Source organism: Galleria mellonella, unplaced genomic scaffold (genome assembly GCF_026898425.1).
Source record: "Galleria mellonella isolate WM207_F2 unplaced genomic scaffold, CSIRO_AGI_GalMel_v1 utg874, whole genome shotgun sequence".
In the NCBI taxonomy this organism is placed as follows: Eukaryota; Metazoa; Arthropoda; class Insecta; order Lepidoptera; family Pyralidae; genus Galleria; species Galleria mellonella.
Window position 1 is genome coordinate 795260 of NW_026442167.1, and position 17049 is coordinate 812308.

Below are 17049 nucleotides of genomic sequence, written 5' to 3' on the forward strand. Positions count from 1 at the left end.
CATAACAGTACTAAAATTTCGCCGTAAACCGATCGCTGTCCCACTTCGAGAGTAAACGCTCTAGAACATGATCTTTATGCTCTTGCTCTAGATTGCAAATATAAAATGGGTCGCCAATAAACAATGTGTATTAAAACAGAAGGGCCCTTGTAGGTGATACCAATTTTTATTTATTACCACGTGCCTATTTTCAAATTGGCATATTGCCAGACATCGATGATAAAGAAACGCCTTGGTTATATTTTGAAGATCCGAAATAAAAAGCTCTTATAATTGAGTGTCTAGAGAGATTCAACAAACACTTTATGAATGGACTAGTTGGTGGGAACAATTTAAAATGAGTGTGCAAAGCAAAAAATTATAAAAGATTTATCAAAATCACAAGGAACATTTAGCTATTTGCTTTTGAACAGACCACGAAATAGACATGACAGGACCATATGGTAAACAAGTTCCCCCAAAACGTGACAGAGAGATGAATAAAAATACATTATTACACACGCCGCTCGTAAATGTAATGATGAAAATAAAACTCCTATATTTGTTTACGTTGAATGTGTACAAGGTTAAACATGTCCATTTTATGGCATTGGAAATATAAATAGAAAATAAACTAGAAAACCCCGTTACTAACTATGGATAGACACACAATTTACGTGATTATTTGAAGTCTCTTGACCCGGTTTCCGAGCTCGCTTTGACGACTTCTCGATGACCCTTTTCCACCCTCAACTCTAAGTTTTCTTTGACACTCCACTTTAATTCAAGTTGTTCCGGAAGATAAAATAATGAGTCTAATTATCGTGGGTATCATTTTTATATACATTATTATTACAATAATAAATATATTATTATATGATTAAAAATTACAAAGTAGAAATTATGTTCCCATTAATTTTATGGTCACCATCATATCAGTCTTCAACTGTACACTGCTGTACATAAGCCTCCCCCTTGGGGCGTTTTTCCACGAGTTGCTAGACTTGGCAGGCGAATTGATAATCGCAGTTAGGCTTTAGAGATGTTTCAAGAGGGACGCTGTTACCTTCCCTATCTATCCTAATCTCCCGCCCTTCCTTAGTAGATTCTTATGACATCCACAGGAAAGGAAGGGGTGGCCTATTCTATGTGGGGACCACACGGCTAAATTAATTACAGTAACTCATAAAAATAAGAACAATACTATAAATAATAAGGATAGAGTTGGATATTATAATATTTATCAAATACCGACCGAATACTTGCTATAATAAGATCGAGTTTTAATATTCTTTTTTCGAAAAATTGGTTTGGAAATGCTTTCGGTACTTTTTTATGACTATTACTGTACATGTCATGTAGGCTCTTTGTATTTTCAAAACATCTTTTATACTGAACTCGTTTTGAAAATACACAAATACTATTTTTAAACTTCCTTGCTAAAAGTACCATGCGCGCCGAACTAGAAAAGTGAATAAAAAAAATGTTTACTGATACACACATATGGTGAAAGGGCGGCCAGATGTGGTCAAAATAAACAGGCGGACCAAATAAGTAATTGGGTCACCAAAAGCACCTAATGATATATTATTCTTAGTGTCAATGAACCTATGAATTACGTAATTGGTAATGTTAGCAAAAAGGTCGATGTTCCAAATGATTACGTTCATGTACAAGGCTCGTGCGGAGGCGGTCGTGAATATATGACGAGATTAAGGGCATAACGTGATTCCTGCAGCAATAGAATTCTAAGCAACAATAACAATTGTTATATAAGTTAACGCTTATGAGTTTGTTTCATATATTCTAATACTTTGTTTATGGCAGTTATTATGATTGGTAGTTTAAATTTTACAAAATTTCAATCATTATTAATAATTTATTTATTTATTCATTAGTAGATACATATATGTGTACATGGCGGACTTAATGCTAAAAGCATTGTCTCCCAGTCAACCATAGGCAAGTGTCAGAATACACGAATGCGGTACTACTAATTATTATTGATATACATACATACTAAAATTACATATATAAACGAATAAATATATATGAATAACAAATATACTTACACATATATGATATATACTATATTATACACGAATTTGGGAATAATATAAAGCACTTACTGCTCGGATAAAGGTAAAAAGTGAGCGTGAACGCTTTTTTTGAAAGACGGTTTAGTCGGTAGTCTCTTAATCCCTAATCTCATAATCCCTACTAAAAGAAAAACTAGATTGATTGGAATTCTGTTCAGTTCTCAAAAACTGTTGAAGGCAGATCTATAAGGATAAGAAAAACTGATTTAAATGAAAATATTACTCTTGTAGAATAACAATTTTAATACGCTACGTGAAAATATATTAACACGTAGAGCGCCATGTCCGCCATCGGTGGCTGACACTAGACTTTCCGTTTAGGCCGCGTCAGCCATCGGTGGCTGACAGCGTGTAACATGAGAACTATAAAATTTTACACTATTTTACGGAATTACAGAATATTTATTTAAAATTTATAGGAATATACCTTCTACTACGATAGGAAACACCAGCTGCTGCAGTACCAGCGCTTCGAAGCGGCGCGCGTGGCCTGAACGGGATTGCTGTACGCGTGGCGCTCAACGTGTTAAGTATTTTAGAATGACCAATAAAGTAACATCATTAGGAAATAAAGGATTTTCTGTGATAGGTATCTAATGAAATGAAATGAAATTTATTTGCTAGAAACATCGTAGAAATTGTGTTGCATTTGTGAAGTTTATAAGATGTCCATTATGTTTACAAGACCATAAAATCCTTAGTGACTTTTTAAACGTAAAAGTAAATTTGTGTTTGTAGTTATTGGCGCCTTAATGTCTCAACTAGTCGTCATGCAATTTGGCATACACATAGTATTTGTAATATGTCTATTTTTTAACTCGGTCATGCGTGCTGCCTCGGATAAAACTAATAAAATAGTAAAATAAAACAAAAACGACAATGTGTTTAACGTTGATGATATAAACAATAAAAAACTATTGTCAATTGGAAAATTATTCGTTATTTCAAAATCTATCATATAATGTGTCATTATTATGTAAGTTACTTGAAGACAATCAACGAGTTCTTCAAACAATGCTTTCAGGTATTTGTAAAAAAAATATATATATATATATGAGACACAATGATCATTGTTTTACGTCACAACAGAAGGCAAATGACATTAAAGAAAAAAAAAAACCGTTGTATAAACCATATTAATTGTACAACTTATAAGAACTGGGGGGGAGGGGAGGGATTGTTACTAATGTCGACTACCAGTCCTGGGTCAGGTCGACCTACGTGAGGTCCCCCTGGAAACCATCTTGCTGATTTCCAGTTGTATTCAGCATGATGGGCTAATTGATCTGCCGTTTCATTCTCACTTATAATCCTTTACTGGTGCCTAGAGATGGGCAATCCACCTGGGTGGGTTTAAAGTCTGGTGGGTAAAAACCGGGTGTTTTGGGTTTATTGGGTTTAAACCCCATAAACACCCAAATTTTTGGGTGTTTATGATTTTGTACTTCATCATCGTCATCTCAGCCGCAAGACGTCCACTATACTGGACATAGACAATATTATTATGCAGCCTACAGAATAAAAAACTTTTAATTTGATTTTGAGTTTATTAAGAAAGAGATGAAAGTAAAATGTAAAACTACAGTCAATCACTGTCAGATTCAGAGTTATTACAAGCGATGAATTGTATAGGTTCGATAGGCTCTATTTCGTCTAAACTGTTATGTTCATTTACTTGCTCAATGAAAGCTTCTAAGGTATTTTCTTCATTAAACTGAATGTCCTCGCATTCAGCTTTATGTTTAAGATTCCAGTTATAACAAATGAATGAAATTTTTTCAGTTCTTTCAGTTGTAAGTCGATTTCTTTTGTTATTATGTATGTAGCCTTGGATACTAAAGGAACGCTCAGTGGCTGCCGAAGTACAGGGAGCTGATAGAATACGAATCGCTACTTTGCTTAACTCAGTGGAACCACAAATACCTTTCCACCATATTAGGGGCTCAATGCTATCTAATGAGCTCCATACAAATCCTCTGGCCCAAAAGTTTTCTTTAGCTTTATAACACGCCAAATCTGCCATTACATTTGACAAACTTAAGTGTTGGCTTAAATTGTAGATAAACTCCATACCCTTAAGTTCTTCCTCTTGAGTAAGTTCGACTCCTAGAGTCCTGGGGTCTAGAATATATGCTGCAAAATGTATTGGCCTCATTGCCATATTGCATCTTGAAGATACTGATGTTAGAATCTGCTGTTTGCTTTCTTCGCTCAATGTCGAAATCTCATTTAATGCAAAACGTATCTTAGCTTGTACATCTCTAAATGTAATGTATGTGCGATGCAAACGATTCTGGTCGCTCTCTAAGTAAAATATGCTTTCAGTGACTGGTTCCAAAATACTTATACATTCCCCTGTCTTCGTCCAGAAATCATCACTTAGAATTAAATCTTTAATATCTCTTGAAATTACCACATCTTCTCTAACTGTTAATATTTGCAAAGCTATCTTATTTGCTTTCAAACTTTTTAACGAAGTAACATGACTTCCCCATCTTGTAGCACAAGGCAATTTTAGTGTTTGTGTAGAATCTTCACCCTGCCTTGATTTTATCAACAAGGAACTTAATCGTTGACTCCTTTTAACAGTTTTTATTATATTTATGGCTTGCATAATAAACACAGTTACTTCTTGTATCTTTACAATATCTTGGCACAACAAGTTAAGGATATGTGCACAGCAACCGAGAGGAACAACATGTGGATATTTGAGTTTTGTTAATTCGAATGCCTTTTGTATATTTCTAGCGTTATCGCCAATAAGTACAAGAAACTTATTTGCTCCATACACTTTCATTACTTTTTCAACTTCTTGGCTAAGGTATTCACTAGTGTGAGGATTACTTTCTGTATTCAAACTTTTAACGTATGCAGGTTGAGGTTTTGATATAAGAAAGTTTATTATTCCTTCATTTCTTAAATTAGACCAGCCATCGCACTGAAGGTGTAAGTAACTACAAGCATTTAGTTCCTCATTTAACTCAAAACGCATTTCTCTATATATTTTATCTAAGTATTTTGTCGCTAAAGCTTTACGTGAAGGTATTTTAAATTTTGGTTGCAATTTTTCGAAAAATTGTATCCATAAAGGATGTTGCACCATCGATAATGGCGTCCCTGTTACAAATATAGCTCTCGCTAATTCTGTTTTTATATGATCATCGGTGTCTTGAAACTCAGCATTTATTGTAGTGTTAGCAGACGACGAGGGGCTTATAAAAGAATCATTTGTCTCTATCTCTGACAGTCCAGACATTTTGGTTTTGGACGAGCTATCTTTTATAAGTTTCATAGAGTCTTTTAATGTTTCTGGAGATTTTGGACAAGTGATAAGATGTTGAAGCATTTTGGCAGCATTACTGAATTTGTAGACCTTATTACAAAGCTTGCAAGAAACAGACTTGTTTGGTAAAGTACGGTAGTGCTCCCATATGCGTAAATCTTTAGGTCTCCCCATTGAACCTAAAAAAATGAACGATGATTAGTTGGTCTGACGAAAATTCAACAATAGAGTGCCTATTTTTTTACAATGATTATTTCTTGTTATTTACAATAAATTTATTAAAAAAATAATAAAATAAATACAAAAAACCTTTGTAAAATTACATCTCCTCGGAGGATTAAACGCAGACGCTAGTTTATTATCGTATTGTTCTGTATTTTTCTCAGCAACTTCTTTAATTCGATTAGGTACTTACGCATATTATGTTAAAAATAAATATCTAGTACACATCTTAGGCTATCCACCATTATTATCCAATGACGACTCTCAGCTAACTATGCACTATCATCCAAAATAAACGTGTATGGAAAATTTTATCCCAGTCGGTTGAGGATTGAGGATAATTGCATCAACATACGAACATACCTACATACTTTTATTTACATAACGCAAGCTAAATAAAAGCTTGTAATAATACATCTAATTTTAAGTTAAAATTGTTAAGTGATCATGATATAATTGTATCATTCAAAAATCCACTTACCTTTAATTATTTCTTGTTAAGTATAAATATTATTTCAAATCTGCTCCCTTAATATGCACTTTTTTACTGCTTTTCCTACCTAACACGTTACCAGGAAGTCACGTTACCAGAGTCAGAGTAATAGTGAACACGTTTGACAGTGATTGTCGTCGCCTCATATTCAGCGTCGACGAATAGGGGAATCCCCAGTCATAATGTATTGCATGCGTGGCGGTCTTACTTCAAATCCATAAACAAAGAGATAATTACAGAACTCGATACTAGATGGCGCTGTTTTTGTTTGAAGAAAGTTTGCGGGCTAAAATACATAGAATTTCATCAATGACTTCCACAAAGAACAACATTTCTGTTTTTTCTAAGTCCGTATCTCTTCCGTATATTTCATAAGATATAAGCTTGGGCTACATTGTTATGCAACGTGATTTTGTCGCTGTCTTGCTAGCAGGGTTGACAGATATACGATTTAAATCGTACTCATACTATTATTTGTCTATTTTTTAATGTACGATCGTAAAGATTATGATCGTAATTCGCACAAAAACATATGACTTTTTGGTTACCTGGCAACATTTTTATTATGAAACGAACATGCTCACATCATCAGTCACATGCAACAATTTATTGGGGATTTCCCCTTCACATCTGGCAGTCCTGCTTGCTAGAATATAGGTAAGTCAGCCACAGTTACTGACGATCGATATTTAAAGGGTATTGTTTTTGTGCTAAATATTTCATAAAAACGTTATTTAATACTTTGTGGATTATTAATTTAGTTGATAATCACTGGAAGTAAAATGGATGCTAATTTGAGAGATCAAGATCTTCGTATAAAACAGTTAATAAAAGAAAATCTACGTAAGTACTCTTTTTATACCTAGGTAGGTAAGGTATAATAAACACAAAAGGTACTTAGATCGCGTGTGTTCGAAGCATTTATTCTAATAAATTTAATTTAAAATTGTAGAAAGAAAAAAATGTCTGCCAAGCCGTAGCCGAAGCCGATCTCCAAATATATTTGGCGATAGTGAGACCCAGTGTCCAGATGATTTACCCAGCGTTGTCGCAACAAAGAAAAAAAACGAGGATAAAGTAAAAGAAAATTTACTGAAAGAAGAAACAAACTGTTCTAAATGCTTAATTTATGGAGAAGAGGATAAAAGAAATGAGTATTTCGGACTGTTAGTGGCTCAAGAATTTAAATATATACGGCCATGTGTGCGAACGAGGTGTTATGAAGAAATTTTAAAGTATCTACGGGAAGCAAAAGGCCAACATGTTGATCAACTGCAACATGAAAACACTGAAAATTAATTACTTTCATTTTATTATATATAGATTTTTAAAATTTCCTGAAATATTATTAGTTAACGTTTTATTTAATATTGTAGAATTGATCAATACAATTTATAAAAATAATTTATTGGTATTACTTACATATTTTCAAAAAAATACGTAAAAACCTATTTTTTTGGGTGATTATGGGAGTTTATGGGTGTTTATTGGGTTTTTACCAAAGCACCGGGTTTAAACCCGGTGCTTTGCCCATCTGTACTGGTGCCCCGCCAGCGTATACCGTTAGCGCATGCGGGGCTGTCATTTCATTCTCATCCATTAAAAACTCACAAGGACTTCTAAAATTTCCCTGACAGGATTTTCTAACGACAGTAACAGAGAGACGGTTATAATTTATTGCATTTTAAACCTAATCCTTCGACTGCAACAAAACAGCGTCTGTTCTGTACGCATTAAAAAAAAGTTTAAATGAGGGGGAAACGAATCCGACCAAACGTACGTAAGTTTTGGAGCGTTGACAAACGCTTTAGTTACAGGAAGTCGGTTTTAAAAATAGTGCATTAGTTTCAAAAGACGTAACGTCAACTGTTCGAGATACGATCGCGTTAATGATTCTGGAGCAAATGATTTAATACAAATAAATTTCTATACGATACTGAAAATTGAAAAATGAAGTTCATGCAATGTTTTGTTGTGATCATTAATCTGATGATATTGCGATTTAATAGAAAAAGAAACGAGCCTAAATAGTACAAGACAAAGCGTGATGCAGACATGTTTTGTTCTTTCTAGCCATTAGACACATGAAAGCAAAGCAGGCACTTACAGTGGTGAAAGTGCGGTTATGGCATTTTGCGATGCACCCAACCATTATAGTAATTGGACTGAGACGTCGGGTCTAGACTAGTTTGGCATGGCGCAAACATGATGGAAGAGGTTAATGAGTATTACAGAGTGCAGACGTTCAGCGCATCTTGGATCGATATGGGCCTGGTTTAAAAATAACAATTTAGAAGATTTACTGCCGTAAACTTAATATCCGGTATTTTTAACCACTAGTTTCTGCTGTCGATTCAGAAAGAGCATCTGTAGAATATCTTTCACGAACTGTTGTTTTAACACGGGCATGCAAGTAGTGAAGTTCAAAAGATAATATGAAAGGATTCACTAACGTTTACGAATGATTCGTACTGATATATTTATTTATTTATTTTACACTTTATTGCACCATTTATAAAATAGTAAATACATTTCATTGTAATGAGAAATGATACAAAAAGCGGCCTTATTGCTAAGCAATCTCTTCCAGACAATCTTTGGGTAGAGGACATTGAGAAAAGGAAAAAAAGACAAAGGGTAGGTGACGCACTATTATATAAAAACGAATATATACAAATACATATACGTATATGTGTACACATAAACTTAAAAGCACACATACAACAGGAGAGAATGAAATTAGAAGATGAAGAGAGAACACGTGGAAAGAGTACTTAAAGGGAGATTTAACAGAGGTATACTTCAAGTTTGAATAGATATTTATTATAAAAAAGATTATACTATAGAAAGTGAAAGTTAATTACGTTCAGGAATGATAGTCGAATGAACTCTCGCACAGATCAATTCGCGTAACAATAAAATGTTATAATAACACACCGTGGCGAAATGATGATAGTTGTATTGAGCATAACAGGAGAAAAACAGTAAAGATCATATAAGACAAAGAAATAGACATAATGTCTATTGCTTTGTTGTATTAAATAACATAATATACCAGTACACTTGTTATACAGTAGAGAATTGAAAGTAAATATTACCACTGTGGCACTAGAAATAACATGCAATCATTATTACTTCTTTATAATTTAATAAAGAAATTAAAGTTTAAAGTTGAACGTTGTCTTATATATTTATGGCGCGTGATTACATTTTATGGGTTTTACTCTATAAAAACAATGATAAAATGGTTATTATTTTTAAGTTTGTAAAGTCTTGTTTATTGACAAATAAAGAATTAAATAATTCCGATAATAAAATGGGACTCTTACGTGTTACGTATAAAAATAAATAGTGTATATAATTTCGTAGTATTTCAACCTACATGTGATACTAGAAGTGCACGGGCGAATGCATCGGTGCTGCAATGCGGTATTAGCAGTAATATTACTCCCGTAGCTCTTGTCTGTCTCAGTGCGACCTTCGTAAGCGATCTATCTATAATAATATAAATATACATGACAATAGATCTATATACAGAGACCGCAGGTACCTTACTATCCTTAATTCACGAACACAGTATCATGCATAAAAATGTAAGCTGCAACAGTCATAATGTCAGTCAAATTAATAAAGAAAAAAAAAAAAATGTTTCATAAATAATTAATTTCCATATTCAATAATGAAAATTTTTAGACGTTTAAAATCGATTTATACTCATCTCTACAACAACAACAATAACTACAATTGACGAGGAATATCTAGTAATAAAAAAAAATAATCATATGGAAAACCTACTCCTTTTTGAATTAGGAATTGCTCAAAAATCTATTAATCTCAGATTTAAAACATAATTTTATAATTTAAAGAATCAAATTGTCAATCTGATTGATTCAAACATGAAGGATTTAAGCCACAATTGGATAATTCATAACAAGATAAATGACGTAGTGCGTGATCTTCCGAATGTAGTCTGAAGATGAAGCGTCAATAAACGTCTTATGTAAGCAAACGAAGACATGACAAAGTTTAATGATGCTGGCGTGCGAGGAAACTGGTGAATGGGGAGACTGCCATGAAACTATTAATAATTTAGAAAGAGGATATTTATAGAAAGATATATTTGAATGTGACGGATTTTTGTAAGGAATGGGATAATCGACAATGTGAGAACATTGTCGAATTTCGCTCGAATTGTCGATCGAGGAACATTTCTTTTAGAATTACCATATAATTAAACATATATTTTATGTAACTGAACGTATTTGAACGTCAAATTTAACGAATATGTTAAATACACATTGACAAATAAGAGATAAGCAAAAATAAGAAATTATTTTACAATAATGAAACAATCGCGTAAACGTCTTTTTTAGTAGAATGTAATATTGCAAATTATGTACAATTTTAAAATTTCAGTCAATGACTTACTGAGACTATGTATAAATAGGTTTATTTATTACTAAAACAATAGAAATATATTAGGTCTTTTTGGTTAAAAATTAAACAAGATTACTAATAGAAATATTAGAATAATATTTAGACTTCAATTATAATAAAATAATTATGGCAGAAATTGGACTAAATTCAATATAATCAACAGATTACAAGAGTTATTAAAAAAGTTAGGTCAGAATAGGTATACGTATAATATAATATAAATACGAAAAAAGAAATAAAGGCGATTTGAATAGTTTTAACCAAACAGTAACGGTAAATTATTCTCAAATGTCAAGATAACGCCACAGATGGAGCAGTTTAGATGCGCCGTTTAGAGAGTAATGAACTTAATTACACAACAGCACTTAAAATATTAAAGAAAGCAATTACTATTTAATTAGTCGACACGAAAGAAATAAACGTTGCAGCATGAAATTTGAACGCGATAGAAAGTGAAACGACAGCAAGATGGTTGCAGCAAAAGTAAACGCACATACATAACTAATTACTATATCATTATTAGAAGTAACAAAAAAAGAAACTGTTACAGGAATGGAAGGAGAAAAAAAATAGAGATATATGACAAGGAAGGAATAAAGACACATGCAACTTATCTAATAACACGTAACAATGAGTAATTACTAACTGTGTATGAAGGAACTAAACGTTAATTCATAATTGTATTAAGATGAGACAATGGATTCTTATATAACAACGTGTGAAATACACTTTATCTACCGGCAGCAGGTTAAATTTTTTATTGATGATCTATGGTTGCAGCGTTTATTTCTGGATCAATTCTTTTTACGTGACTCATTTTACAGAAACGTTATTTTTTACTTTATAATTATATTTTCTCTAGATACAGAAATAGCAATCAGAATTGTCTCACGTTCTATTTGATTTATATTAAAGCAAAAGACCAATTACTGTTTGAAATTATAAAATAACAAAAGAAAGTTTTAAGTATAGTTTATAAATAATAATTTAAACTGACTTTAAGAGTAGTAAGAACTGATTACGGAGAAGAAAAACATGAGAATGCTAAATTACTTTTAGAATTAGTGTTGAAATGAAACAATAATCTGAAAATGAGAAACGGCATCCATTGAAAGTGAGAGTAGAAACACGCGTCACGAATGTATCTATGGCATTACGCTACTACAGATGATAAATTAAAGGCATTTTGTTTTTGTTTGCGTAACAATAAATTTGAACCATTAAAAGTGTATAAATATTGTTCTAGAGATGTTATTACATTGATACAAATTCTTGGCACATTGTTAACATTGTGAAATAAGAACATGTATTTGATAACATCTGAGGAGAATAAAATGCTGACTAAAGGTCAGGCCTGGAGTTATAATGATATTACATAAGTGATAAATGAGCCAACTAAAATAGACTACATTTAAGAGATTATACCATTGTTAAATGTGGCGGAGATAGTGGTTTTTTTAAAATAGATTTCTGGGATAAATTAATATTAGTGTGGCACTGCTAAACGATGTATCATATGCTAGAACTGTATTGTGATTTGTATAAAGTTAGTCGTTGTCCATAGAGTTTTATGGTTATACATATCGGTAATGAATGAGTGATGGCATAGCAGTTACTAAATTAATGATAAATGATTGTATTAAAACAACTTCCTCAATAACAACTCTTCCATTAGAGCAGATGAAACATTTTTACATAAAAATATTTAATACATGGGAAAGGTAACATATTTTATTGCATTTATTTTTTGTTACGTTATACCTTTTTGTAGTGTCTCAAAGAAATTTTATTATAAGACATGATACAATGTATTATAATATGCAGTTATTCTTATAAAGCTAGGTAAGTATCAAATGAACTGTATTCAAAAATAGTAGCAATTTATTGAACGAACGAACCGTACAAACTCCACGACAAAGTTATACATACAATAATTTTAGGTTCCCAAAGCAACGTTTACAACGTTCAAGGTTATCGTTATGCCTGGCACAGTCTAGACAACGGGACACGGACGTCCCACCATTAGTTACCATTAAAACCCATTAAAAGCCTACGACCCGTGACTCCGCAGTTGTATAGCAGGTAAGTACTTGGCAATTTCCTATCGGATGAGGTCAGCTCTGGTGTGGACGTGATGACGCGGCGTGAAGATAGGAAATGACGACCTGGTTTAGACCTTAGGGTACGCTAGTCGGAAGTCGCTGATGATATTGGCCGAATTAACGGTTATTATTGATGTTTAGCGGTCATTTTGAGTATAAAAAATAACATTATACCTCATTTTTGAGGTTCTGAGTGAAGTAGGTAAACAGCAATCAAGATAACTTTAATAGTATCTTTCTGACAATCCAAATAAAAAAGATTAGATAAATAATATTTGAGATATAAATGAAAAAGTATTAGATAAAGAAACAAAAAGACTGTTTTAATTTCGATCGAACAATCTGTGGTTGATGGGAATTCACAGAGGAGTTTCGTTTGAAATACAGAGACTCGATACAATAACGGAAATTAGCTAGCTTAGTGAGATTAAGGTATTGACATGAGCGTATGAAGACCGATTCTAAAATAAATATAGAAGCAATCAGACCTAGCAACCAGTAATATAAGTTTCTTCCAACATAAAACCGATCGATGAATATGTCGTTTTGTTTGTTCCATATTGACAAAATAGACATGAGATATATTTTAATGATTTAGAAAGAGTTAGTAAATTGATTAGAACTTTTTTTTTATTTATATCCATAAAGGTAACAAACATGCACACATGCCGTGTTCATTGCAAACAGCTACCGTCTTCCGATAAGTTTGTAAATATTTCAAATGATGTTTAGAATATTCATATCAATATTTGTATGCAGAATCAATGAGTTCGACTACTTGACTCCATGACTGCCAAATATAGCGGTTGAAGGTTTGAATATGGAATACAAATGAGAAACGTGGGTTGTCCACGACAACGTTTGGTTGCAACAGGATGTAATCACTCAAATGGAAGACGATAGTGTGTGGGCCACACTGTAAAATAAAGATGAAATTGCAGAGTAAAATGAATTGATTTGTACACACAAATACGCACTTGGAGATTTTACAATATAAACCGTTATTAGATGTTCTTATTTATCAATAATTAAAGATTGGGTCCCACAAAAAAAAAATCGACACCAATAGTGAAAAAAACCAGTTATTTTGCTCTAGAAATTTAAATAATGAATTAATTTTGATAAAATTTCTATGGGGCCAATATGTAAGTATATCGTTTCAGATAAATAAAGAACTTTCCAAATCGGTTTAGAATTGACGGAGTTATGAGGTAAGAAACATAAAAAAAAAACAAATTAATAATATTTTTCTTTTTAAAGTTCGATGAAAAATGAAAGTCGTTTCTAAAAATTACTTCGAGTTCAATATTTTACAAAGTCCACTGCCTGTATGAATTCTATGGTATATAATATAACAAGCAAATACAGATATTTACAGTAGTGAAGACTATTACTATACGCTTACTACATATCATGTGCTATGCAGTTGTGTAATATTTATTTAGATGCATGGCCAAGTATATTCAAATTATCAGGACAGTAATTTAAAAAGGCTACACGACAATATAGCCAAAATTTCGTCGTTCTCCTTACAAATCTAAATTGTAATTTCAAAGATATAGCTGTTCAAATAACAAAGGAATTATTTTCGATGGCACCGATTATAAATTGCAAGTGAAAGCCTCAATTATTAATGTGAGCAAAAAAATAAAACTATAGCAGACGTCTGATTGGCATCGATCACAATCTAAAACAATGTTTAAGTCCATTGTTAAATTCCAGACACCACCACGAGATAAGACAGTCAATATTATGATAATATACGGTGTCTAGTGATTGTAACATAACAAAGATTAGATTTCTCAAAGCATCAAACCGTGGGACCGATGGTATAATACACTCGTAGTGAGCACTTGATTGCTATAGATAATTGATGATACATTGGTCAATAGAGTTAACAACATTCAATCAATTCTATTACTATAATTTATTATTTATACTATGGATTATTTAATAGTTACAAAGAATATAACAGTACACATAACAGTTGTAGTGTTTCAATAGCACTTAGTGATTTGTTAACCAAGTTTTGTAAAAATTATCAGAGAAACACCCTTCAAATGAAATTAGTAGTAAACCGAAACATTCAAATAATTAGTCCAATTTTAATTTGTACTACTGTTGAATATCAACAGATATTTTTATTAATTTCTATACTCTGTATTCTAGTTAGTAGTCATTATCATATTACTTCTCCCTCCTTTCCTATGGATGTCGTAAGGGGCAACTAACTGAACTTAATGTTCGAGGAATGGGCAGCAGCGTTCTTCTTAGAACATCGCCAAACTCTAGCTGCAGCTGCCAATCTGTCAGTCAAGTGTGGCAACTACTTCACAAATTACGAGAGAGGTCTATATACAGTAGTGGACAGTTAACTTCTATAATGCATGTTAAAGTTTCAGTAAAATATAATATATATTTATTACACATTGCAATCATGTATTTAAAATCGTGTTTGCATGATATAGTGCTTTATTTAGTAATTACTATTTATTTTAGTTTTATTAATACTGACCAGTTCTTGTCGTTTACTATATATCTTTTGGGTAATCCTTAATTTAATAAATATATATTGACAAGTTATTTAGCTTGCTATAGAAACAACAATATCCCGTATCAAAATGTAACTTCCACGTAACCAGCAATCAGTGTGTCACGAGCCTTGTTAAAATATTAACTTTCGCTAATTTTCTCCAGATTATTTTACAGTAGAGAACTTATAATCTTTCACTTCGGAAAGTAAAATTGAATCACGATCTTGACCTACGTTTTATAAATAAAAATAATTATCTAACTTGTGAGGCAACAGTCGTACGGGCAGCGAGAACCGGTATAATGTTGTTTATAATTAGTACTCCATGGTGAGTCACCGGCCTGTTTGGATCTGGGGATGGCGCTAGTGGCCAGATTGTGCCCATAGAAATAACAAAGCAGAGATACTGGCTGAAAATATCTGATAATATTATATTTAAAAATAGAATTAAAAAAAATTAAAAATAGAACAAATTGGGTCACAAGCAAACAATACAGAATTTTTTTTTTTTTGTTATCAAGCACATGGAATGAATTTCTATTACGCGAGTTTGTGATGTAATTTTTATATATGTTTAAATAAACGGAGCAACGGACCTGACAAGACGTCACCGTAACGTAAAATCAAATTCTGCAAAGACAATTACCGTAAAATATACTTTTATAAATTACTATATAATTGTTCATTTATCAGACATTGATTAATAGTTATTTTATAACATCATCGTCATAATTTCAGCCATTATCCGGTCCACTGCTGGATATAGGCCTCCCACATAGAATGCTATAAGGAACGGTCCTGAGCCATCTGCATCCACTGATTCCCTGCAATAAATTTTATAACATACACTTCCTCAACCAGGGTCATGTGTAATTTGAAACTTTGAGATAAGGATTTACTTGAATTCTCCGATCAAATATTACACATATTTCCTATTTAGAATACCTAATCACTTTATTCGATTTCATATAAATCTAAATGACAGTCAAGACGTACATTGTCACGTGGTACAGGTACAGTTTGTTAGTAATCCAATAAATAATGTCTAATAATATGTGCTTAGATTCTGTTACTAAAAATATTTTCCATCTGTAATTATTTAAACTTTCACTAAGTTATATAAAAATCATAGTCTATAATCGAACGGAAGGCCGAGCTATTTGTCTTTTACTACATAAAAAAGCAATAAATTTGTTAGTTTCTTCGATTTAAAACTCACTTTAGTTTCTGTCTTAAATAAATAAACTGCCTAATTTTTTTTCTTCCGGTGTTACGAGTCGCCAGTTTAAATTTTTAAAAAGTATTCTCTGTCGGTTGGATCAGTTAGATGAATCATACGCAGGTGAGCGATGTCGGTCAACGGCGTCTCTGCGTCTACGCAGGCCGATGACTCGCGGCAATTGATATATTATTGTCTTCATTTATGTCCCAGTTTCTAAGAAACAGGTCTATAAAAATCTTTTTATTACAAGAGTTGTACACTGGCAACTAGTCAGCGGTTGAATCAATTGAGAAATAAGATGTGATAAAATTATATTTCAACGGTTCTCAATTAATTTTACTAATTGGAAGAAGACACGAGCCAACTTCGACAAGAGCACAAACTTTTAAATTGTAAAAAAGAAGCATCTCTAAATAATGAGACAGTTTTTTTTATACAAACAAGCTGACGGTCCACCTGATGGAAAGTGGTAACCGTCGCCTATAGACATGAGCAGTACCATGGACATAACAGAGTATACTGTTTCGCCCATGATACATGCGTTGCCATTATGGACTCAGATGTTATTCCTCTGTAAACTTACGCCATATCCCTTCAAAACGAAACACAGCCATGCAAATACAACTGCTTCACGGTTGAAACACGAATGGGACAGAGGTACCCAAGCAATCGACTTTTG

General features: G+C 32.6%; 2 protein-coding genes across 9 annotated transcripts in view; both read right to left on the reverse strand.

Annotated features, from left to right (window-relative positions):
* Nucleotides 1–17049, reverse strand: part of LOC113522313 (adenomatous polyposis coli protein-like) — a 74651-nt gene that overhangs the window by 21128 nt on the left and 36474 nt on the right. The gene's annotated exons all lie outside the window — the stretch shown is intronic.
* Nucleotides 3408–7031, reverse strand: LOC128202318 (uncharacterized). The gene is made up of 2 exons (XM_052902224.1): nt 6065–7031; nt 3408–5540 (listed from the first exon to the last, which is right to left on the reverse strand). Exon 2 carries the CDS (start codon nt 5533–5535, stop codon nt 3664–3666), a length of 1872 nt encoding a protein of 623 aa, XP_052758184.1. The 5' UTR covers nt 5536–5540; nt 6065–7031; the 3' UTR covers nt 3408–3663.